The 27,183-nt window shown below is 37.1% G+C and overlaps 1 protein-coding gene across 3 annotated transcripts in view; it reads left to right on the top strand.

Moving 5' to 3' along the window:
- LOC124218055 (dipeptidase 1) overlaps window positions 1-27,183 on the top strand; it is a 142,040-nt gene that overhangs the window by 8,632 nt on the left and 106,225 nt on the right. For all 3 annotated transcript variants that reach the window (XM_046624428.2, XM_046624421.2, XM_046624437.2), the window contains one exon: window positions 17,093-17,246. In XM_046624428.2, coding sequence (XP_046480384.1) covers window positions 17,093-17,246 — 154 coding nt within the window. The remainder of the gene's footprint in view (window positions 1-17,092; window positions 17,247-27,183) is intronic.

Below are 27,183 nucleotides of genomic sequence, written 5' to 3'. Positions count from 1 at the left end.
TACAGCTAATTTCCCACATCAATGTTTATAGTCTCACAGACGTAAAGACCATGTTGGAAATAAGGAAAAAACTATACGAATACACAAAAAATTTATAAACAAGTATGAAGGATCTTAATTCTAAAGCCAAACGTTAACAATGCTGCACGACATCAAAGTCACAGAAGTTAAGAAAAACATCACCATTTGTAGATAATTAGTTATCAAAATCACATTTCTATAAAGTCCGAAAAAATGGTTGCAATAACAAGGTTCGTACGCACAGGGAAAACTTGAAAAAACCGGGGAAATCTAGAGAATTTCTCTGAGCAGGGAAACGTCAGGGAAAACTGAGCGAATTTCAAAAATAAGACTGGAATTTTGATTTTATTGAAGAAGTAAACTCGTTCTTATACAAAAGTACCATCGATCTTAAGAAGAGAAAATTGCACTAAAAATATTGTTTCGTCGCATCATTTCATGCATTACTTAATACCAAGCCTTTTTTGGTTTTTTTTTTTTTTTGTACGGATAATCGCAGGATGTTTGTAAATTGATAGTCAGACAGTAAAATATTTACTAGGTAATACGTAAATGTGTAAATAAATTATCATTAATCAGCGGCATATTTCTTGGTTCAAAGGTTCTTGGAAAAAATCCTATTCTCAAGCTGCAACGCTTTGAAAAGTCAGGGAATTGAAAAATTTTAGATTCCTCGAAACGTACGAACCTTGAATACGTTAACGAAGAATCTCTCACATGACGAATATACCTGACCCAATTCGACACAATTAACTTTGTCCAAGCCGTTTCGATCCTCGTTTCATTCGTCCGTGCAGTTTTTTTTTTTTCCTTGTTTCTCCGTTACTCGCCTGATCGATCGTGTCAATACGTTCTTAATCAGCGTGGAAATCTCCTCTGTACATCTCTCACATATCATAGGGTGAGTACAGGTATACATACGGCCATCTATTATGGGGTGGAGCAAGGGTTCATCCCTGGCTGAAGAGCGGGTCAGGTATGATTACGTAGAGATTGGTATCGCAGGGCGGCACTATTGTCGGTACTGGGTGTTATACACCATTACCAAAGAGCTATTGTCGTGCGCAATCTCTTACTATTTTGTCCCTTCTCAGGCATGAAGACGTGAGTGGGTGGGCCGAGCTTTGTTCGTCGAACGAAATCTGACAATGAGTAAATTGTTGGTAAAAATCGAGGCCATACTCGTAAAGTGCTATCGGGGGATGAAAGCTCTTCGATTATTCCTATTGTTGTTTCGTTCCACTTAAAGACTGATATAATGTATAAGTTACCAAACAAATGGACAAGGGAAGTGTTTTAACTCGATGTATCGACAGATGTTCAGGTGATGAGCGACAGGGGGGGGGCGACAGGTTTTGTCGTTTGACAATAAGTCAGCCAGAACTGCGGGAGGGGAAAATAGAAAGTATGAGATGCCGCTATAAAACAGCCAGGAACATAAAAATGGAAATGAAACTGTTCCGCACCGTACAATAATTATATTCTTCGCACCGTTTTATGCTTCGAAAGATAAAACCATATATATATAGTCATACTTGTCCCCGTCGGAAATGAAAGATGTAAGTGAAACAAAGAATTATATACGTATGGGGCATTCCATGCTATTTCAAATGATGAAATTTCATGCATATAAATATGTATTTAATTTCGTTGAATCAATTCTAGGCTATAGATATTCAAACCTTGCTAAGGTTGCGCCTTTCCTAAAGTTCTCAAGGAATTTTTAATACTTATATTCTTTGATCAGATCATTTTTAAATTAATTTCTTCGTGATGAAACAGTTTGGTTAAACTATTTTGTCAGAACAGCTTCATGAAGTATAAACTGAGATAGATTAGTGTTAACATTTTAAAGGTGTGGAAGAAATAATTTTAACATTTTTCACTACGTGAAAAGTTTGTTACAATGATGTCAAACGTGAAATTAGTTCGTTCAATTTTTTGACAACTTTGAAGAAATGTAAGATGATATAAGTTTTAATTCATAAAAAAATTTCCAAGATGCTTGAATAAATCGCGGCCGAAGTGAGCTTAATCACAAGATTCGTATTTTTTTCATGATTATTTTGATAAGTTCAACATTGATCGGTGCCAATCCGAAATTTTTTGAAGTGATCGTTAAAGCAAGAAAAAGTTCCATCATGCGACCAATCTTGAAACGATCGAACCGAACAAAAAATCAAGAATTTTTAGAGAATCTTGAAAACGTTCGATCTATAAAAGTTCAAGCAAAACGAAAAAAGTGGCGGTCAAAATTCGTTATTTGGCAATGAATGTCCCATACATGTAACGGATAACTAGATGTAGACACAATCTGGAGCCTATTACTTAAAAAAATGGTATATTACATTTAATAAATTAAAAGACTCCAGCACAGACGTGCAACCGGGGGTTGAAGTTGCGAATTTGAAAAGTACCGAAAGCGCCTAATTCCGAATTATTTGGTGGCACAACTTCGAGTAAAAGAATCAAACTTTCACGGAACAACAAAGTTTCGAACGGTCGGAAACCCGACGGTTCAAAGTTCCAGAATGCAAGATTCCGAAAATTCAAGTTACAATAGCGCGACGTTCCGAAAAGTAAAGTTCCGATAGAGTAAAATTCCGTGAATTAAAATATACTCACACAGCGTATTTTACTTAACGATTCGGTGTAAAAAATTAAAAAAATCAAAAATATCGGAAATCCAAAACAAAAAAAAAAGAAAAATGAAAAAAGGAAAATCTTCGATCATTCCGAATTTCGATGTTTCAAATTTTCTAATTTTCTTATTCTCGCACTTTCAGGACTTTGACTTGTCAGAGTTACGCCCTTCGGGCATTTTGTCCTTTCGAAACTTTGAGCGTTCGGTTTCGAACCATTCGAAACTTTTATGTTTCGTTAAAGTTTGATTTCATTACCTTGAGTTTCGCCAGCAGAAAATTCGAAATTTGACTCTTTCGGAACTTTTCAAACTCGGAATTTCATTTGTATGGGTAAAATAATTACTCTAATTGTAGAAACTACGGCTACGTAATGTAATTATTATGTAAAAAGACGCACGGACATAATTACACGCAGCTATCACCCGTCTACTGTACTACATTACATCCACCCTCTGCCTCACAAACTGCGAGCACTTTCTCGCTGCGCTGCACGTGAGTAACTTTATATCCTGATTTATACAAACTCGCGGTTCACCCTAACGATTTGTGGACGGAAACGGGAAAACCTCACATGCTAGGGTGAGGCGAGAGCTCGACATGGTTCAGCGGACGATATGAAACCACTCCTATACGATACTCGCGCATTAAGGCGTGGAAAAACAATCCAGTAGTAATATTCCGTGCTGTCATTCCCCATAGATCTTCGGGTTTTGGTCAGGGATACAACATCCTGGAATCTGGAACCTCGCGAAACCATAACTCAGGTTTTGTGTGCAGCGTTTCTCAACCATCCGTCGTGACTTATTTTTCAATATATATTTTTTCACGGAAAACTCACTAAACATCATCTTGATTTGGAGTTGAATTATAATTTTCATAATTATATTCTGGACTGTGACTACAGAGACATTTTTGGGATATTATTTCGATTTTTCACCACCGTAAGTTTTTCCATGGTTCAAAATCAAAGGAACATGTTAGTTTCTAGTTTCGAACCTTAGACTAGTGATTAATTAATCGAACTAATATTTTTGGAAGAAATATCAAATCGACAGAACGTTAATGATCAGTCTCTGACTAACTACTGTCATTACGGAATGAATCGTCGGATCGTAAATGGCTGTTTATCAGGACAATATGTACTCGTAAACGTGATGGCAAAGTTGGCATATTCATGCATAATGGAACATACTTGCGATGGGCTAAGCATTGAATGATATCAATAACAGATCGATGGTGACTTTATACCCATGACGGTTGACCGAACAGACTTATAAAACTGACAGCTTGACCTGAGAGTAGCATTCGCGATTTACGAGCGTCAATTTATTATATCCACCGTTGAACCAGGTTGAATTCGAGCTAAGAATGAGAACCACAACTCGACTATTCTCATCATTGGACTAATCCATAACTCACGAGTGACTTTAGGCCCAAACGAGTTCGAACTTCAATCGAAACTGCATCAAGAATTGAAACAACCTTTGTCTTAAAAATGGCTTAAAATTGGCGTGGTGACCAAAGGACGATTCGAATGGAAAAGTTATCGTAGCAGGCCTTTACTTGGACCAAAACTGATACATCAGGTGCAGGTATCAGAGAAACCGAAGAGAAGGTGATAAATAAGATGAACAAATATTACGAAATTTCGTCTGAGATTCTTAGAGTTCCAAGGAAGCGTTGAATGATGGAAGATGACGCATTGTCAGCTGAGTTCTGGGGTGCGTTGGTTACGGAATTCCGTTTGAATTTGTCTTTCGGAATTGTCAACATTCAAGTTACGGAACAAGATCCTGATATTTGAACTTTCTGAGCTGTACCTGAGTACTCAAAATCTGCAAACGTTTCGCCTCGTTATCGCAACATTGTTAACAAATCCCCCGGGATTCGAATAATCATAAGTATTAACACTGGTCCATAAACTGTAAAAAATGAATAAAACACCAGGGCGTTCATTGTCGAGGTGATTCGATAGATTCAATGGTGGATGATTGACTATTCTTTCGATATTCGAACGCCCGATGAATACTTCAAGTGGGGTTTCGAAATGGGAAACTTTGAAGGTATGAGATTGAAAAAGAAGTACAGCAACATCGACACTCTCTGGAATACCATCAGACACCTTCAATGCATGCAATTCTAAAATTGCAAGCTACCGAATGTTTGGAAAGTTTGGAATGATATTTGCTAGCATTGAAGACAGCATTTAACCTAAACTCAAGTTGTGTGTATAAATTGAAATGAGAAACATGACGGATAGTTTTTTTATAACATAGAAATCAATATTTCGACAGCTTAAATTTCCGATTCAGAAAACACACGCAACTTTTTGCACTGTCGGAACAAGAACGAAAGATAATATGAAAATTTTCAATAAATATCCCAACTCGCTGCTGGTTGCATAGTTCAACTATTTTCATAACCGCGGAATCGCGTCAAGTGATTCGGTTATTTTTCTCGATTTCGCTCGACTGGCTACGGTTTACGATCTTGGCGGCACGAGATCTGCTGTGAAACCCTGATCGTTGAAGCGGATATATAGGTATACCTGTGTATGTATAAATCTGCATGAATTACCTCGTCTCTACATTTGTATCTGCGTATTTTCTCTTGTTGCCTTGGCAAATTTGAATCAGTAGGATTGAGGACCAAGTGATACGTGGTAACATTCTGTAAAACGGCGGTGAAAATTTAACGAACAATGAAAATTGATTTCTTGTTTTAATCAAGATCGTAGCACAAGCCTTGAAAAAATCTCAAGATCATACGGATGTCAACGTAAGATATTTAGCTTCTTCATAAATTTCTACGATTATACGATCACTGTTACGAAGAATTCTCTGTTTTGCTTAAGTAAGATATTTTTGGAAAATACTAGCGCTATGTTTTTGATATTGTTACCTAGTGTACTCACATGTATTATATAGGTGCGATGTATATTTGGATACCCATTAAATGTATGCAGGGTAGTCCTTAATTCGTGTTCGTAACATTTTGTGACGTAATGCACTCTAAACTTGTTTCAAATACTTTTAAAATAATTCAACTGAAAGTTCAATCCTCTGCATCAAAAAGAAGTTGTACACTACCAAATATTGGATTTTCTCCATGCAGGACTGATTCCCAAGTTAAAAATAAACTGCATCATTACCATTGCAGAAAAATAAAGAGGAGCGTGAAAGTGTATATTATAAATTTCGGAAATTCATCTTGAAAAATTATGTTATACTTAGATTATAGAAAATTCAATTCCATCGTAAAACGAATTCAAAGTTGGCTTGTTAAAATATAAAACAGAAGCTTATCTACTGAGAGATGGAGACGAAGTGAACTTTGTGAAATATGGACATTGAAAAGTGTGTGAATCTAGGGAAGGTTCGATATTACTTTATAGTCGATGATTACAATTGATTAGCTGAGCACGTCAGGAAACATTCGATTTTCACGGTAAGCAAAAGGTAGTTTTTCACGTAATAATTTTCTTCTACCAAATAAATATGACGAAAATAATTATTCGCTGTGTCAAAGAAAACCATTTGCATGTACAGCAAATTGAGTACGACTGTTGGCCGTAGATGCGTGGAAAAGATTTCCTTTCACGTTCCAGCAGTACATCACACGGTTAGAACAACCGAAAGTGTGGGGAATGAAAGCGTTTCGCACATTTTTTTTTTCATAAATATATTTAATTACGGGTGGTGACCGGCACGGCCGGGATCAACCAGAGGGTCAAAACAAGGCAAGTGTTGCAAAATTAAGCGGGAAAAATCCGGGAAACGGTCAGCAGCGCGTAAAACGAGATCCCACGGCGACCTCTGACCTTTGTTTACTAATCGTACTTCCACCCCTCCCCCTAATCAAAGGTCGAGTAGGTGCTGTTTTGCATTCGGAGAACAAATTACGGTGAAAAAATAATTGCCAAGTTATAATATCTATATGTATAATTGATGGATCTGGGTCGTGAAACTCCGGTGGCCGCGGAAATGTTTTTCAGTATTTTTGCTTTTTATTGCCGCATGGAAGAACACTTCGCAGAGAATGTGCTGTGATAACTGGCGATCGCTCGTTACAAGTGATCGTGTAGAAACATGTTTTTTTAAATATGTTTTGCATAAGCAAGGGGTTGAATACTGTGTAAAAGTGGCGTACGCCAACTACGATTACATGGATTATACGGGATTGCAAACATCACAACATTGCCAAAAGACCCTGAAGATTACGCAAGGATTACATAGTTTACAAGTATTACAATAATTTCATGTACAGCAATAATTACAAGGATAATCAAAAGATTGAAACGGTTACACAAAGATTACACATATTACAAGGATTACGAAGGTTCCGGAGACAGAAAAAATTACAAGGATTACCAGAAGACTGCAAAAATTACACGAAGATTACACATTACAAGGAGTACAATGATTCCGGATACAACAATAATTACAACGATTGCCAAAATACTGCAAAGATTACTCGAGGATTACACGGATTGTACAGTGATTACAAAAATTTCATGGATTATGAAGAAAACATGAGGCTTACAAAGTGAATGCAAAAATTACAAACGATTACTAGGGGTTATGAGAGATTTCCGAGATTACACAAAATTACATTACGTATGTGGATCAGATTACAAAATTGATTAACCCCTTGAGTATAAGTGTACGGTATTCATGACAAATATATGTTTATAGATATGTGGCAAAGAGCGTTAGAACTTTTAACAACTTTGTTAAAAACAGTTGACAGAAAGTTCTTTGACAAATTCTGATTGACATCCATCATGGGATATACAATACCTTTATTTGACATCCATTTCAATCGAAATGAAGTGCAATAGAGCTCTGACAGAGATCCAAATGTCTTGCTATACATCTCGTAGAACTCTACTAAATATCAATACAGATCTCTAATAGATATCTAATGGATTATGTGGAGAAGAATTTCGGATCTCCAATCTATCCATCGTTCATATGCACCTTGATCTTACCCACACGGAATACTTACCTCTAATGGACGTATCATGAAAAATATTAGAAACTATCATGTGCACTTTTTGTTCTGCCCTAGACAAAATATGTCGAGACTGGGCGATATTCGGAGTAAACGAAAGGGCTGAATTGCTGAAGGTTTGTGTAATTTGAATCTCTTTTGTGGCGAGAGAGGAGAGCGAACATCGCTTACATGCATTGTGATGTTCATAGACATCCAATGGATATCCGTAACCGGCTTTAATCTGACCATAGATATTGTGGATTTCTGTAGATGTTTATTAAAGATCTACCATGGATATGGATGTTTTATGGTGCTGTGGATCCTGTGCGGATCTCTAATAGATTCATTGTTCCATGTAGTAATGCTGCGAAAGCGCCTGTCAACTGTTTTTAATAAAAACTTGTGTGCGAAGAGTGATCTTAACTTTTTTCATGTTTTTTTCGACTTTGTTCAAGGTTCGTGTCTCAATTACTCACGATTACTATGTGTCATCCAGAATTGGCAGTGCTTGATCAAAAGACCCTATGACGCCATTTTCCACAACATGTGACAAATTATTGTTACTCTGTTAAAACTATGATTTGTCGCGGCTTTGTCCAAAGTGAGTGAATATAGGGCTTAGCGGATAGGTGTCTTAAGCTCGACGGATGATGACTTGATCGATTAATGTAAGTCTACGGGTTGCAGGACCACGCAATCAGAAGTGGGCAGAAAAACAATTATACATCGATGCGGAGAATAAAGGTATGCGTGTCGAACTTGCTACGAAACAGCACTTTTGTAACGATCGCAGAGATCAAAGTGACAATTAGTACATCTGTAATTCTCATTAGCCGTATGCGATATCCGCTTTGCATTGGAGGGTCGAGCACAGCGAATAAAGGCTGATGTTCTTGTTGTAGTTTATTAAGAAGAAAAGTTTCTTGCTCGGTTTTAATCATTTTTCGTTTCATGTTGATCCAGTCTATACAAGACACAAAAAAATAATAAGAATCGCTTTTAGTTTCGTATATTTAGAACGATTGTCACGACACATGATACCTCGACCTTCCATCATCGCTGTTTTCGAAGAAAGCGCTCCAACTATGCATACATTAATTTGAAAAATGCTCAATGTAAGACGATCGTGCAATAAGATTATGGAATATGAATTGTAAAATATATAAAATTGTGGAATATTTTATTATCGGTCGAAGGCTATCGTATAAAATCGGAACTGAAAAAATAAAAAGTTACGTCAAAACGTACTTTATTTATAAATCGTACCATACTCACTTACTATGTTTGAGCTGGAAGCATTTACAACTACAATTAAAATCTGTGAAGAAACTTTAAGCCATACGAGATGTTATGATACGAGGGAAAAAAGTTTAGAAACTCGATGAAAATCATGGAACAAATACTCCGCCGTGAGAATTTGATCAAAGGTGGGAAATGTTCGTGAATCAATGAAAACGATTTGACAATCAGAAATGATAGCGCCCCCAACGTGGTCTGATTGTAGTGCGTATATAAAATATAAATAAATGTAATTCCTTAAAAATGATAAAATCAACATTGGGCAGAGTTATCCGTGTAAAAATAATTTGTCATTTTTATTTTGAGTATTGTCAATAGGTCGTGAAAATTTCGTACTCCATAGGTCAAGTATTTTATCTCGTACTGTTAGGTTTGCCTTGGGTTACGTTGGGTGTGAGATATTTGAACAATATGAGGTAGTTGAAAGAAATAAGTACCAGCATGTTTGAATAATATTCTCAAGAAACATAACCTCTTTCAAAAGATGTCGCAAACAGTTTTCAATTTTTCTTTCTTACTACCGAACATCGATTCCGTAAAACTTTACGACATGGGTCTCTTTATTTCCGTCCAAGAGTTCTGTGGAAATCCTGTTGTTGAAATGAGTTTGTCCTGCGTAGCCTTTCCTCACAGTGCTAATATATGTGTATCAAGAGTATCTGATGGCAAGATAAATTTCCGAGACATCCACGAGCGGCCAAGTTCTCTTCTAAAATAACATCTTCTTGGTCTCTTGACGTGTTTGCAGCAATTCCCTGACATCTCATGGCGTCACTCGTTTCCACGTCCATGTAACTCTCAGCGATATTGAACGTATAATGAAACTCAAACCAAATCTGAACTTACTTAATTCAACCACTCAATTTCGATACTTGTCGCTGTGAAGATGCGTATCGTATCAAAGAGCACGAATCTGCTTTGAAACGAGTGTACCTTTCATCGTTTCCCTTACCCTATCTGGTCTCTACAACGCTCTTCGAACCGTACTCGATTTCATATTTGGCTCAAGTGTTCGTGATCCTCGGTAAAGTCTTCGTAGTTGTGAATACAGGGCAGATAACCAGTTTTATGTACCGACTGAAGTGTTACTTGACCACTCAGGAGAGATGAGAGCAGGTGGATACCACCGCCTATCGGTGCTCTAGCGCATCAAAATGCTTTGAGAACGTTTATGGAAGGACGATTCGAAGTTTCGAGGAGGCTGCTGAGTCAAGAATCAATACTTTTGCATATATTTTAATACGAAATATCCGCCTGTTGATGATATCAGATTCCCATATTCCTGGATTGGAATATTTTCCTAAAAATATGAGAAAAAAAGTATCATAATTTATAATGATGGTCACTATGATGGCCGCATAACGATGATGATTAATCACAAGTCTCCTGCAAAGTTCTGTAGACATACTCTATCGGATATGGCGGTAAATGGTAACGATTGTTGTTGTTGTTGTTGTTGTTCTTGTTATTATTGTTATTATTATACATTCAGAAAAAAGTTTTGTTACCGCTGTTGATGGAAAAAAAAAGATTATGTGAAAAAAATTTTGTTGTTATTATTTCATGAACTATATTTCTCTTTGTAAGAACCCAATAATTTTGTTAAATAATTTGGAAGGCACTAGTCATACATTCAAGGAAATTCTTTATATTTTCTCGAATAAAATCGTCTTGTGGACGCATTTTGTATAACACAGAAATTATGCGAGAAAAATGGAAATATCAATGCGCCGTTGAATACCTAAAAACTACGATTTATAACATTTGTAACAGTTGCTGTACCTCATTGTAAAAATAGAAACGGTTAAACTCTGTTGGTTTTGGTACGAGATCTTCACTGCATTTATTTATTCGCTTCATAGTTTTGTTTCGATAAAAAAATTTGTGCGGTCCAATACAGAATACTGGATGAGCTTCTATAAAATTGTAGGAAATCCTTCATCTCTATGCTTTTATTGAATTCACGAAATGTTTTGTAAAAATTTCAGCTGACTACAGAATTCTGATCTCTTATGAGAATTCAATTTCAAGTCAGATCCTTTCTGTCAGCAAAAACTTAGTCAGTTTCTCTGAAAGCAACTTTTTCCCCATGAAACTTCTTTACATTAATCGTATATCCCGCAGACCATTCATTTGAATAGTTGTTAAAATCCAATACTTGAGCACCGTGAGCTTGATTGATTTGAATTAAAGATACGTGAGATGAATTTGTTACGATTGTACTTTGCTTCAAGATCAATAAGTTTGCAATGGTTAATCCAAGGGCGCTAGAAAAAAAACGAAAACCCGAGGCAGAGAAAAAAAACAACGATACAAAAAGAAGGAATGCGTAGGAGGAAAGAGCTCCGTAAAATTTTATCTCGGTCAGAAACAGGGTTTTGATGTGTGGGAGTCGAAAGGGAGTTGGAAGGTCTGAGTTGTTGACTAAAGGTGATACAACTATGTATACATACATAGCTCGACTGTTAGGTTGGATAAACACACGTGGCGTCTAAACACTTGGCACATAGGGTCAACAAATAACCCCTATGGGATACTTTTCCAATCAACGGATCGCACTGTCCTGAGCTAAAGTGTTCGGATCAAAAATCCTTCTTTCTTACTGGTTTAATAAAAAGGACTGTACGTGTTTTTGTAATTGTCAATCGAAATATACACACGTTCTTTTTATGGCGAAATAATCATAAATAATGGTCCGTTAAATCCACTAAGTGACCGAATTACTCGCATCAAGTCCGGCCCTTCAACTTACATTCACCGAACACTTTAACACTTGGCTCGTACATTTGTTACATTCGTTGGTCGAAGTTCGTCGGCAAATTTGAAACATGAATAAGTGAATATTAGGCATGATTAATATCGCACGGAAATGTCTGCGAAACGAATTCAGAAACAATGAAAATTACGTTATTACATTAATTCATCGACGGTGTCTGAAAGCCTATGAGTGCTTATCACGCTAGTTATAGCCTGCGCAGCTGTTGCACCCTGAAAAGCAGTATCTGGTAATTAAGACGCGAAAGTGCTGCGTTCCAAGCTCCGACTATGATTAAATTGAACTTGATCCACCATAAATTTTACCACCGCATATAGCGATTGAGAAATTGGTCCACTTTTGAGACGATGAATTGATGAAATCTGAAATTCAGATCTTAGATTTATCTCAAAAAAAAAAAAAAAAATCAACTTCTTCTACACTGCACAATAGTTGCTAGCTTGTAGTTGGACCTGCTATTCCAAACCTTTTAAATTTCGTTGTCCATTTCTTTTCACATTTTCCATTCCCTTTATAGAGAAAACGAAGGACCACTACTACGATAATGTAACTTAGCTCTGGCAAATCTTGGAGAATTAATGTGCCTGACAGAATATGTATAAGTAAAAGTTTTGACAATCCTTCCATTTCAACTGACAATTAAACACAACTCGGAACATGATTCAAATTATAGACCAGAACTGCGTAATTTATACTCTCATCATTCCTGTCTGGTAAACAAGAACACAAACAAGTCCGAGCGTTATATCTGCTTGTGACAGATACTAGGAACTATTTATACAATTTAGTTGCACAACGTTCTGAAAACCCCTCGAGAAACTTCGGATTGTAGTATCTGGAGGAAGAAGGCCATACCAACCGGAGTTGGTCAACCTCGTAGAAGTTGCTATCTGTCCGTCGCACACGAAACACCACGAGGCAAGTGCGCGGATGTGGCTGTTGGAAAATGAGCCAAATGCACGATACTGTAGCCGCAAAGAACTCGAGATGACTGTGACTGTTGTACTTCAATTCTTACCATCAGCTTGAAAATTCCTTGACAATTGACATGTGATGTCAACAGGTTGATTCGGAAAGGTTATATTAGATGCCGGTAGAAAATATGCCTGGCTATTATGACAAGAATCAGCAAAATCTTTGTCACGTGAGTATCGCCGTGACAATGAATGCCTCATTTTGATCAATATGAACCATGGGACTTCAATGTAGAGAACTCATAACCGCTAAGCATTCAATAAAACGATTCCAGGTTAATCAGTGATGCAAAGTTTCAGATCAATCTGTCAGTAACTCCTCGACGTTATGTGTCAAATTTACATCACGTAGTCACTTAAACGTTTTCCGAGATCCGTATGGTACGCGCATCTCAATCTTAGTCCTCGGTCTGTTAACGCTTTATGTAAGTCATGTATTCTGATAAGAGGACAATTGTCACTCAAGTGTCTCAGGTTACAATTTAGAACCATAAAGTAGCTAATTGCAGGTACAGAGCTTCAAGTTACAGGTACAGGTCCACTTAAAATGCTAAATGGCCGTTTGAACACTGATGAAATAAGCTTGCATACGGTTCCAAGAGTACAGAAATAGTGACTAGAAATTGAAGAACCTGATTGAAAGCCCGATACTGTAGTCTAAAATTCATGAAATATCTCGCAGAGACGAGGCACTTTGCAGGAGGAAAATTTAAATTCTCCATGTACAAAGGAATTCGGTATTTTCAAGGCAGCCGTCTTGTACCGTAAACGAAATTTTCAGATAACAACATTAAAGCTCCACGTAAGCCGCCGCAGAGCTACCATGGAACAATCCGTATACCTGATGTCATGAAGAATTTAGGGGGGGAAAAACGAAGAAAGAGGAAAGATTTCATCAGCAAAACTGGAATGAAAAGAAGAAAACGTTGGCGGGTTCACTTTTTACCGTGAAACAGATGTTACATAGGAAACGGAATGACTTTGCACGGAGGAGCTTTCCAAAGGCACTCCACCCGTAAGAAGGTTCTCCAGTTAACTGCGCGGCTTCCTCGAGGCAATTTGCCGAATCCAAGGGCACTGAATACGAGATGTAGATATGTATACGCCAACTGTATTCCTGTACCTATAGTTGTAAGGTTTAATTGGTAACTGGCGATAAGGTGCCTGGCACGATATGCATATGAATGAAATATAATACGTTCGAAACCGTGTCCGTCCCAAGATGCAAATGTTACGTTACAGCCTATCACCTTTACAACCATGGAATTAGAGGAGGGACCGACAATAATTACGACGCATTAGGGCGTACGAGTTTGACTCTCCCTGTGTATTATTGTTACAATTAGATCAATATACTCTAAATCCCTATGCCGCCAGCGAAATTTACACCTTATCCTATACGTACCATTATATTTGATCGTACCGTACAGAACAGATTTGCCGTGCACGGTGATCCAGATGAATAGCGAGATAATTCGTCGAATCTGGTGTGGTTGAAACTGACGGATGAGGTTTCGTTCAATAATTAGTATGAATTATCTACGGCCTACCGGATTTTTATTTCTTTGTTTTGTGGTCAGAAATATTGCTACGAACATTGGTTTTCACTCTCCATACCAGATTAATCATATTTCAAGATATTACGGAGTAGATGGAACGTTAGGATCACTGTGAAAGAGTAAACTGGAGGGTTTGATTTATTTCATAACAGCTGTGTAGTGCATATCGTATATTTTCACGAAATAAAGCGAATACTTCTCTTCTTCATTCCGGCGTTTTAAGTCACTTTTAATTTACAAATAACTTGTAAATATATTATCATTAAATCATTTTTTTCGTATCACATTGGATTCGATATAAACTTACCAATATCAATATGCGAGAAGGAAATTGATGATATTATGAGACAACAATTAGAATAAATTATATTCATATGTTGAGAAATTTGATGGAAATTTTTGGTTTTTATAGTTAGGGTTTACAAATCTTTTGCACCAAGCTTTACGAGACAGAAGTTTTTTGCTTTCACCGTTGCGTGTAAACAGTTCGATCCGTTTAGTCTTCACACCACTGACAGCAACGCAAGCGTTTTTAATTTTTCACTCTTTGATTTAACTCAAAAAACAGTGCATATACGACCACGTAAGCTTGAAGTGCAGCCATCTTATTTACATACGCTGTATTTGACATTAAAAAATTAAGTCTACCGTTCTCATATAATATTTCACAAAATCACAGGTGATGATTTGTAAGATATTAAACCTTTCGCCCTACCGATCATTGATACAAAAAATAATCTTCAATTTCTATGACTGATTCTTCGGAACAAAGTTTGTTAATGACAATCATTTTTTTTTTTTTTTTTTTTCAACAAAAGAATTAGAACGTCCCCGCAAGGGCCACGCCTGGAATCTTGTTTGGTATATGAAAATCGCTGACCCGTTTCCTGGGAAAACCGTAACGCGTTGTTCAGTTGTTACATACGCTTGACATCCCATTAAAATTAGCTTGGCAGGCAGAAGTTTGGACGACCATGGAAACCACGCGCATATTTGAAAGCCCATAAATACCTACCACACGTAGGAAGCTGCGGACGCTTCTAAAGCTCCGAGAGATGACGCGGCAGCTTTGGTGACTTTGCAAAATTATAGGACAACAAAAAACGTTACGGGATAGAGTAGGGTGAACAGCGTTACTCCATTACAGAGATAGCCGCGCTGTGGGCTGATTAGGCACGAATGGCGGTATGCTACGGGATTCAATTTTTTCCTTTCTCTGAAGTCTCAACCTTTCGGTTTTGGGTGCGGCACTATTCACTCCGCTTCACGATACACTCGCCGCTGGAATATTAACAGCTTTTTAATTATCGGAACGTAGAATATGTATCGAGAGACTGTTTTGATAACGCTTATCATCGGGTCGAATGTTAACTATTTACTAAGAATATTTTCTGTATAGTTCTACTAACTTTCTATAAAGAACAGATTGTAAATCATTGTGAAAGTAGCTATGAAAACCCATATGATTGTTAGGCTGAAAGGATGATTAACGTAACCAGGGTAGTTTTATTTTAGTACATCACTCACTTTTGTGGGAGTGGTTGTAAGGAACTTTTTAACGATCGTAGTAACTGGTCTGAGGGAATTTATGCCGAAAATGATGTATTTGAGGTTAGGTTCTGATCATTACCGTTATCCTTTTGTCACACTCGCGAATATTTGAATATTGATTACGTGCCCGAATGTCATAGTAGGCTGTAACTTATTCGGCAATAGAATATGCAGACTCACCTCGGCGTGAAAATAATTGCTGTATAGGTACGTTGTTGGGATGACTGAAATTCCTTCGGTACGACGGAATTATGTGAGATAATGGAATCCAATAAGGAGCTTCGAGTCAAGATTTATTAAATGAAGGAGTGCCACGAGGAGTTCGGGACGTTGTTTTGCCCAGAAACCTCCGAATTAGACATCCTAGAACCGTTCGCACGAATTGGATTATCCTCAAAACTTGGCATTAGCTAGTGTAATGAATTTCCCGTGCACTCTGAATGCAGTACCCTACAAGTATTCGAGGGAAACAGGAAGCGGATCGACTGCAATGGCTGACTAATCCCAAGAATTTCAGGATTCTATCGAGCAATGCGGAGTTTCGGAACCTGAATGCCGATACTTCTGTTTCGGTCGTGTTCAGATTTTTATCATTCCAGAACCCTTGAATTCAGAGAACCGTTGGCATCTAAGGCATAATCGTCATTAAACTCATTTCCATGTCTAACGATGTGAAACAAAAATGGGGATTTAATCCGGGAATTCATCCCATGAAACATTACGAACAAATAACGTGCCTTCGATCTTTCATGATAATTGTATGAAATCGAAAAAATTGTGTATCCTAAAATAAAACTAGAGCTCGTTAGAACGAGCGAGGTATTTGAATTTAAAAATTGGCTGACACTTTTCAAACTCCCTTCGCATTGATTGAAGTGAAAATACGGAACATAGGACTTCATTTGCGAATCTTACCAAGTCTCGACTCTCCTTGAGAGCAACGAGCTCTTCTCACGAAAGGTAAAAGGCAAAAACTACTTATCTCTGGCTACTTACTTGAGAGATCAGTCGTTTTTTGTTTCCAGTTCATTCACGATATCCAAGACACACTTTTCTGCGCTCTTCCTGCATTTTATCCTGAGTGCTTGTGCCGTTCTAACCGAGAAAATTACAATGGTTATGCACTCGCGACTCCGAAGCGTATTGCACTGGTCCATAAGTTCGCTACAATTGTCAGAGTACAAATGAACAGCGTTTCAGGGTTCTCTGATATTCTGTGCTCTGGTTGGGCAAGGAACGAGTATATTAACAGTCACGTCCTTCTTTTTCCAGGCACAACGATCTCCCCTGGAACATTCGGAAGTTCTTGAAAAATCAACTCAGGGACTTCAAGTTCGAAGATTTACGAGACGCACACCCCTGGGCACGGAGTGCCTGGAGCCACACTGATCTTCGAAGACTTAAGGACGGGATGGTTGCTGCACAGGTACGATAACTAAACATACATGCGGAATTTCTTCGACTTGAACATAATTGTGACGCAGGTCAGGTTGAGTTGTGCGGAATTAATACTTTCAGGCCAGAATAAGTGCCATGTGTGCTTTTTTCCCCAGTTTGAAATTGAACAATGGATCAATTGACGGTAAAAGGTCGTAAGTACTGTCAGTTATGCTCTTTCATCGGGAACTTTATGAAAAATGATCACGTTCGCTAATTATTTTTTGAAGGAACACAAAATTTCAAACCTTCTTACCGAAATCGACGAATCTTTACGTTTTAAAGGTTTTTAAAACGTTTACGAAAAAGAAGGTGATGAATACGACTGTTATACCGTTAAGTTCGATATAATTTCTTAAGAAAATATAAAATTTTTAAAATACTTACCGAAATCGATAAATCTTCATGTTTCGAAGGTTTTCCGCGTCGTTGGTAGAAGAAAAGAAAAATAGAAAAATTACTCCATCGATCTTATATAATTTATTATGAATGTGATAGGTAAAAATATCTTTTCGTGCTGAAAGAGCGTAACTACCAAACATAAGGCATTATACCTTTACTTGTTTTTTCGGTGTATTTTAGTATGGATACGCGTTTTGAGTGCTTTTGGAGAAAATGCGACGAAAAAAAACATTACACGCTCTTTTTGGTAGATACGTCCTCATACTATTGGACACGTGATATGTATACAGAAGTATCTCATATGGGTTGAGTGTCCACCAAAAAGCGACAAATAGTGGTTCGTCAAGTCACCAGAATGGCGCTAATAAGCAATAAGGCTTCAATCTGATTGGCACTTTTTTTTAAATGTGAATCAGAGTTCGATCAGATTGACGCTTTGTGAAACTTTTGCTCCAGCAACGTCATCTTAATTCTACTCGATTTCATGGACACTGTCATACACGGAGACAGTCCTCCTTACCTCTAGGTATCCTCCATAATATATACGAAGAGATTGAATCCTACTTCATCATCAACGTTTATGGCCAATTTCATCTAGTATAGTGAATAATATGTATAAAAGCGTGTTATACAACCGTAAATATTATACATAGCATGATGAAGATGGATGCTTCGAAAACTCAGCTCTTTCCGAAAGTTCAAGTCTGACAAATTTTCAACCCACCAACTCGTTGACATTCTTTGGTATCACCGACGTTGACTTATTGTTGTAGTCATAATTTGTATAGAATTTGATTATACGTCATGTTGTAATGAAGATTGATCATTCGTTATTAAATGGCTTGATTCACGGCTGAAAAAATGCCGTTCACCAGTGCATGAGGAAAAATAAAGACAAATAAAAACCAGATTGTAAAAATAAATAAACCAACTTAGCCACTTTATCCACTCAGCGAACGAAATTCTGATTATAATACCAACAACAAATTTCAAGTCTGAGTCAACTCCGGAACATAAATTACTTATAAATGAAAAATTATGCCGCGTTAAAATTTTTGCTTCAAAACCATTGTCGAGTGTTAAGCGAAGTGTGTTCCGAGTCAACTCTGCATTGAAGTTGTTTGATATTGTTGTTTAATTTGCTTAGGAACGAAAGTAAAAGTATACATCGCAGCATTGTGTGTCATTTTTGAATTTAAATTTTACCCCACCATGGAATTGCTTCAGCAGCGCATTGCAAAAAAAAAAAAGAAGAATTCACCACCGCTTTGCGTCACGAATAGATATTCTCTTAATTTTATTCACTTCTTAAAAATTTGTCGATAAGAAAAATACTTCAATAAACTTTTCGTTTACTCTCATGCTGTGCGATACGGACGAGCTTGAAAATAATTACAACGTTCATAAGATGTTCCGACATCGAAAGCTGCACTTGTGTGTACACCGTTGCAAAACCTGTATAATACTGTGCTTGCGGAAACTTTAGCGATGTGTCCCATCTCCCAAGACCAAAACTCGTATATTGTTACAGAGACGATTGCCTGAATCGATTCAAAGCGGAATAGGTATGTCGAATAGTTTTCGTAAAGTTTTAGCGAACAGAAACTCCGGGAGTCAGTGGTGAGTTTTCGTTTCCACCGAGATAGCCGGCGAGTAAAATTGTAAAGTAACACACCGAGAAACGCGCACTTTGAAAGTCGGGTCAACGAAGTTAAAAGTGAAAAGTCGATCTATCGAATGGACTGAAATTTTTCGCGTGCCAGGCTTATTTGTCGTCTATAGTTAGTTGATTTAATTCAGACTCCGAAATCTCAACGGTTTGCTTCGTCTTCTCGTTAATGAAAATTAGTCTAGGATCCCGGCGTACCTAAATTTACTATCGGGGGCAAGAATTGGGTTATGTAGCATCACCTACGAGTTTGAAATAGTCCAGGTCTTCTTTGTTTACTTGATTGTTTATCTAATTGTAAGGTTGTCATACGTGCTGCATAATACTGTATCATTTACATATGTTCATGTGGGTTGTGGTTCGACGGAATATATTTCACGAAAGGTGGTCCCATCTGTGTTACTACGTGACAAACCGTGTCGGATACGTCTACCTAATTTATTTTATCACCAACCATGAAATTTCCATGAACCGAAGGCCTTCAGGTAGAATATTAAAACAAATATCCGCTTAACGGAAAATCCATCAATTCGCAAAAAAACATATCCGTTTCGGGAATAATTTCGTGGCCGTGTAACGTGAAATTCGTATTCAATCGGTCGAAATGAAGCATCGTACGTCCGCGAGAGAACTTTTTTTCGCTTATGTAGAGTGAAAAATAAAGAATAAAAATTGCTTCAAATACAAGATGAGTTTATTCGAGATGGAAAAAAGAGTTGAACTTCAGGGAATTTCATACTGTGCAGCAATATCGCGTTTCGTCTGTTGACAATGGTGATATTTGTGATCATTTGCATGGTGGGACCCGAGTTCAACCTCGTAACGTAACGGCTCAAAATATACAGCCCAGTTTTTCCCCAAGGCTGTGAGCTTTGACCGTAGGTACGCAGCCGTTTATAATTTTCCACCGCTTAACCAGGCAGACCCCACCTGGTACCTCCAAAAGCCAAATTACCAGTTGCTGTTGTCAGTCGTTTCATTCCCTAACTCTGCAAAATTCACGAGATACGCAGGGACTCATTCGTATGCTGAAAGTTATTCAGATTCTTGGAAAGTAGAATCCCTTTGAGAAAACGAAGAAATACAGAATTATTTTGCATAACGATGAATTTGAATACGTCATTTGTTTTTCAACAGCCACCGAAAAAGAAAAAAGAAAAAATGGATTGTTTCAATTTAATTGAAATATATGGATTTCATTTGAATGTGAACCTAGAATTGAATTATTTATTTCGAATGAGTAGAGGTTTTATTTCTTTTTTATTGAACTTTATTTCAAACATATGAATATTTGTTTCAAACGAGTAATTTTCGTAATAAACGCAATTCGAATAGATTCTTTTTCTCAATGTATACGCAATTTGGTGAGAATTTTTTTTATTTTTTATGCTTCGGGTTTTAATTATTTCATTGTTTACATTTTCCTTAGCGGTTTTCGTTTATAATGAAAATTTAACCGTTCGTAATAAGAAATATTTTATCTCCAAAGGTACGTTATCTATAAATTCATTGATTTTCGTTTTTCGAGGAGTTTGCTCTGGCTTTATAAAGAACGATAGAATGAAACTTTTCTTAAACAATTTGCTGTGTTTTCACAAGAAATACTTTTTAAATTTTATACTAACAGACGTTATCGATCTATAAAACCTTCTGTAAGCGGATCCTTCATAAAAACTCGAAAAATTCTGTATTCCAATGTAACAAATAGCACAAGTGACTCAGCTTTTCCAGAGAGGGTAAGAAGAATTGGGTCGTATGTCTTATACCTGATTATAGTGATTCAAACGGGGCAAGAAAGCGAAATTTGAAAGCAACAAATGATGCCGGATACTAACAAAAATCGCATCGGTTTGGATAAATGAATAAAAATATGTGTCCGGGGATTTCAAAGAGGATATTTTGCTGGCAGCTGGATTCTTGTACCTTCAATCGTAATCGTAATATTGTCAAATGAATCCATGAAAAAAAAAGGACGAAAAATAATGATCAAAATCCATATATTTCGAAATCCACAGTTTACATTTACGGTTAGTACCTAAATAAAAATGATGCTCATTTTAATGATAATATTGAAATTTTTATTATTCGATGCTGAATTCGCAACACAGATTTCAATCAAATACAAATGTCAGGATCGATACAGGCAAAGGAAAAGGAAATTCGAGATTTTGATGAGGGTCGACTTGACAGGTCTCATATAGTTTTAGTCTTTGACATATTCGATGGCTTATTGAATTTAACAACAAACGCTTGGCAATCGTTTCAACATTCGAATCGACCCAACGCGACTCTCTCGAGCAAATGTCATCACCAACTTTTCCAAGGTTGAATTGTTTTGTCAATTGAATAGTTGCAGGTTACAGATCATCAATAGCCTTGAATTTCAAATTGTTTCGTAATTTGGGCAATGTATTCTTCTTATCATGACAACCGCAAAGTTTCAATAGACTCTACAAACCATTCCCACTTTTGGTTTCAAAATGGCGAAAGTTCGAACTTTGGGAAAATTTGAAACTTCTATATTCTTCAAGATAACTTGTTGAAATTTGAAATCCAACTTTAAGCCGTTGAAATGCATTTTAGGCATTTCTTTATAATTTACAATTACATGGGCCGGTATGTTAGTAGATGAGATTCTTATACACCAACCATCAAACCGATTTGATTTCAATTTGCACAATACAGTATTTTTATTAAAATAACGTTCCAACAAGATTTCCCCATTTCCGGTTTCAAAATAATCGATGCTAACTTCGTTATCCTTCGAATTAATTTACCGAACCTTGACGTTTCTTCTACAATTTCTAATTTGAAAATATAGATCATTTCTGATTTATTCCACAAGATCCAAATATTAGCCTTTTACTTAAAAATTCAGCCCTGAATCAATAAATTTTGTCTAGAAATATATATATATATATATGGGCTATTCCGCGTCAACCGGATCAGTCATCTCTCAGATATTTTTTTAATTTGGCATGTGGATTGTGTAAGGGGAGTTAGATTTTTGTGCCAAAGCGCGAATCTCATAATGCAAAATTCGATTTTTTATTAACAATAACAAATTAGACTCCCATTTTTTTCAAAAATTCATAACTTCGGCAACAAATTAGATACAATTTTTTTTTTTTTTTCAAATTACGCGGAAAGCTCCATAGAATTTAAAAAAAAATACGAAATGGTAAAAAAAAGTTGTTATCAATTGTTTATTGAACAATTAATTTTTCAAAGATTTTTAAAACAGTGACCGACACGATCAAAAAATTTTTTTAAAATTCTGACATGTTCCTTGAACTGTACTACAACCTGTGAATTAATTCCAGAGGGGTGTTTTTCTTCGTTTTCGAGTAAAAAATCATTAAAGGTGTCGATGCGCATGAAATTGCGGCGCGTCGAGTCTCTACGTAATGGCGGGCGGCCGGTTGCCGTCCACCGCTACCCCGCGGCGGCGTCGCGGCGTTATTTTAGAGTCATTTTCACGATGTAGGACATGATTGAAAAATCTGAAAAAAATACTGTACCTTCACAAGGCCTGCTCAAAGCGATAAGTGAAGTTTCAAGAATGTGTTTTTCACCGTTTTTTTATTACAGAGATTCGAAATTTGTTATGACGCATTATGATTCAAACATGAATTACGAACACAGGTCAAGTGTTGTTCCAGGATATGGAATACCTGCACCTGTGCATGCGTCACCTAAATCCTTCACTATCCAGGTAGTCCAGGTAGGGTCACCACCTCGATTCCGCGAAGGGGTCATTTGGCTAAAGTCAGGTACATTGAATTGCACCTGCATTATGTTAGCCCCATTGGTGGAATTCAAGCAATTAGAAGAGTCGTTGGGTGGGTGAAGCACTATATTCCAGGATATGGAATACGTCCACCTGTGCATGCGTCACCTAAATCCTTCATTATCCAGGTAGTCCGGGTCACCACCTCGATTCCGCGAAGGGGTCATTTGGCTAAAGTCAGGTACATTGAAATGCACCTTCATTATGTTAGCCCCATTGGTGGAATTCAACCAATCAGAAGAGTTGTTGGGTGGGTGAAGCACTATTCTGAACGAGTATAAATTTCGAGCATTTCAAAATGCATAACATTCAATCGAATACCAGTGTAGCGATCAGTGCAATACATCGTCTCATTCTTCACACAAGTAATTCATTTCTGAAAGCAATGTCTACAACAGATGTGAAACGGTGCTGTAATCCTTTCCAAAGAGTTGGCCATAATTGGGTGCGAAATTTGGTAAAGCCAGTGACACCAGCATTACGGAAAAAGTTTCCGGACCTAGGAGAATATGTGTGCATGGATTGTCGAATAAAATTGTACAAATGCAACACAATTACTCCATCTGATAAAAACGAGGTAAGTGATATGAATCATAATTATGCGAGTGGTGACGATCTTGTTTCACCTTCACCAATTAGTGAACAGAGCAGTGTGGAAATGTTTCTTGAGAATGATATCGGGCAAGAATTGTTGTGTGATGTGAAAGAATTGTTTATCAACGCGAAGTGTGTCGCGGACAAAATTAAATATCTCACAATGACTCCTCGTAGTTGGTCCATCAGAGAATTGGAGTTACAATTTGATTGTTCATATAGAATGGCTCGTAAAGCTAAAATATTGCAAAGTGAGCGTGGATTTGGATCCTCCCCAGATCCAAGACCATCTCGCACTCTTTGTGATGATGTTGTCTCTCATGTAGTGGAATTTTACTGTTCTGATGAAATAAGTCGGATCATGCCTGGTCAGAAAGATTTTGTCACTCTTCGCGATGTGGATGGTTCAAAACATCAAGTCCAAAAACGACTTGTTTTGTGTGATCTGAAGGAAGCTTACGCCGCGTTCAAGCAACAGCATCCGAATGATAAAATTGGATTTACAAAATTCGCGGAACTCCGCCCAAAGCAGTGTATTTTAGCTGGACCAACAGGAACACATACAGTTTGTGTTTGCAAAATTCACCAGAATGTGAAACTTATGTTGGTGGCGGTTAGCTCAATTTGTCAGACATTCAAAAGAACGTACCACGATTTGATAAAACAGATATCGTGTGACTCTCCAAATCCTTTGTGCTATCTCGGTGATTGTAGTAGTTGTCCAAGTTTTGATATGGTTACACACGAAATGGAAAGTTTATTCGACGATAATTTCGTAGAAAGTATTAGCTACAAACGGTGGACTCATACGGATCGATCTGTTTTAGAAACGATCACGCAAGAAACGGAAACGTTCCTCGAGACGCTAAAGGAACAGACGATAGCCCTCAAGAAACATGATTTCATTGCTAAACAGCAAAGTGCATATTTGAAAGACAGAAAACATCGTCTACAACCAGGGGAGTTCTTAGTTTTGGGTGACTTTGCTGAAAACTATGCATTTGTTGTTCAAGATGAAATTCAAAGCTTCCACTGGAATAACAATCAAGCTACCATCCATCCTTTTGTTGTGTATTATGTTGAAAATGAGGACTTAAAGCATAAAAGCTTCGTTATCATATCAGAAAATCTACAACATAATACAGTCGCGGTCCATCTGTTTCAGAAGAAACTAATCGGTAAGCTTTTTGAGTTCTTCGGTAGTGAAGTTATCAAGAAAATGATTTATTTTACTGACGGTGCTAGTGCACAATATAAAAATAAAAGCAACTTCATTAATTTGACTCATCATTTTGACGACTTCAATGTCGAGGCTGAATGGCATTTCTTTGCAACGTCACATGGAAAAAGTCCATGTGATGGCATTGGTGGAACTGTGAAAAGATTTGCTGCACGTGCAAGCCTACAGCGGCCCAATGAAAATCTTATTTTGACTCCAAGGCAATTATTCGAATGGAGTGTGAGTGCATTAAAAAATATCGCATTTGACTTCTGCAGCAACAGCGAACACGAAGAACATGAAAAATTATTGAAGCCGCGATTGAACCAAGCAATAACGGTTGAAGGCACTCGACGATTCCATTCATTTTTACCTCTATCTATAAAAACTGTAGAATGTAGGGTTTACTCTTCCTCTGATGAGTCATTTACCCGTAAATCTATGCGCTAAGATAGCCATGTAAGTTATGACGAAAACCTTTGCTCACATTTCTAAGTTTAATGCCCAGTTTGATCAAAGATTAATAGATTGTATCCATAGAATAAGCGATTTATTTGTATGAAATATATAATTGTAAGTGCGTTCATTTCGCAGCTTCCACATATCTTCGGGGGTGATTATAAGTACTAAAATAAGTAGCAAGTTATGTAATTATTATCATTTATGTGCACTCTCATGGTGCGTAACTGTTATTTTGAATCTCTGTAATAAAAAAACGGTGAAAAACACATTCTTGAAACTTCACTTATCGCTTTGAGCAGGCCTTGTGAAGGTACAGTATTTTTTTCAGATTTTTCAATCATGTCCTACATCGTGAAAATGACTCTAAAATAACGCCGCGACGCCGCCGCGGGGTAGCGGTGGACGGCAACCGGCCGCCCGCCATTACGTAGAGACTCGACGCGCCGCAATTTCATGCGCATCGACACCTTTAATGATTTTTTACTCGAAAACGAAGAAAAACACCCCTCTGGAATTAATTCACAGGTTGTAGTACAGTTCAAGGAACATGTCAGAATTTAAAAAAAATTTTTTGATCGTGTCGGTCACTGTTTTAAAAATCTTTGAAAAATTAATTGTTCAATAAACAATTGATAACAACTTTTTTTTACCATTTCGTATTTTTTTTTAAATTCTATGGAGCTTTCCGCGTAATTTGAAAAAAAAAAAAAAATTGTATCTAATTTGTTGCCGAAGTTATGAATTTTTGAAAAAAATGGGAGTCTAATTTGTTATTGTTAATAAAAAATCGAATTTTGCATTATGAGATTCGCGCTTTGGCACAAAAATCTAACTCCCCTTACACAATCCACATGCCAAATTAAAAAAATATCTGAGAGATGACTGATCCGGTTGACGCGGAATAGCCCATATGCATATTTTTATTTATTTTTTTTTGTGAAAGTACAATTCCAAAGCAACAAATGGTATACTTCTTTGATCAGTATTTTCTTCCACCTAGTTATTGGCATTTCAAGGTTTTAACGTAACGCTGGAAATTGGATTAAGATAAAGAACTGAAAAAAATTATGGGTGCTGGTTTGAAGGGGTAATGAAAGATGAAAATAAATTAACAGAATTAATAACGGTCAAGGTCAATCGCATGTTGACTTGGCATGGAATTTTCCATACGTGTAATGCGTACAACAACGACTTATAAAACTATTGACGAAGTATGCATGAAACGATTATGAATTATACGAGTTTGTGTGATGCAATCAAAGGTGTTCTGTTGGAAACCGAAATCTATAATTTTTCACAACTAACATCTGCAATCGACAAATTAAAGTGCAAGGTGAAAATAATCATAACACGATTTTCTTTTGCGGGGTAAATAAAATACACGCTTTTCCCGACGAGACATTTCTGTGTCTCAAAAATGTATTTACAAACGTGTATGTAAAGTGATAACGTCAGAATACACAATAAATTGCACTCTTAAGACACGTATTCTTCTCCGTCGGTATAAAGACTACGTATGTGTCATCCGAATATGTCAGAGTGAAATATATTTCAGAATCAAATTATATTGGACAGAAGACAATTTTCCACTGCGCCAAGAATTTTTTTCTATTCGTAAAACCGACCGAGTTGACGAGAGTGAAAATTGCTTTTAGAACTAAGCGACTATTCAGCCTTAGCATGTTGTAAATTGCTTTACCATTGACTTACGTGGGATGTGCATTGATGTAGATGTTCACTTGATAGTACAGAACAAAGTTCAAAGGAATTGTTAACGCAATCCGTATCTA

This window comes from Neodiprion pinetum, chromosome 1 (assembly GCF_021155775.2).
Source record: "Neodiprion pinetum isolate iyNeoPine1 chromosome 1, iyNeoPine1.2, whole genome shotgun sequence".
Classification (NCBI taxonomy): domain Eukaryota; kingdom Metazoa; phylum Arthropoda; class Insecta; order Hymenoptera; family Diprionidae; genus Neodiprion; species Neodiprion pinetum.
Note: the sequence above shows the minus strand (reverse complement) of the source record. Positions and strands in the feature narration are given on the sequence as shown.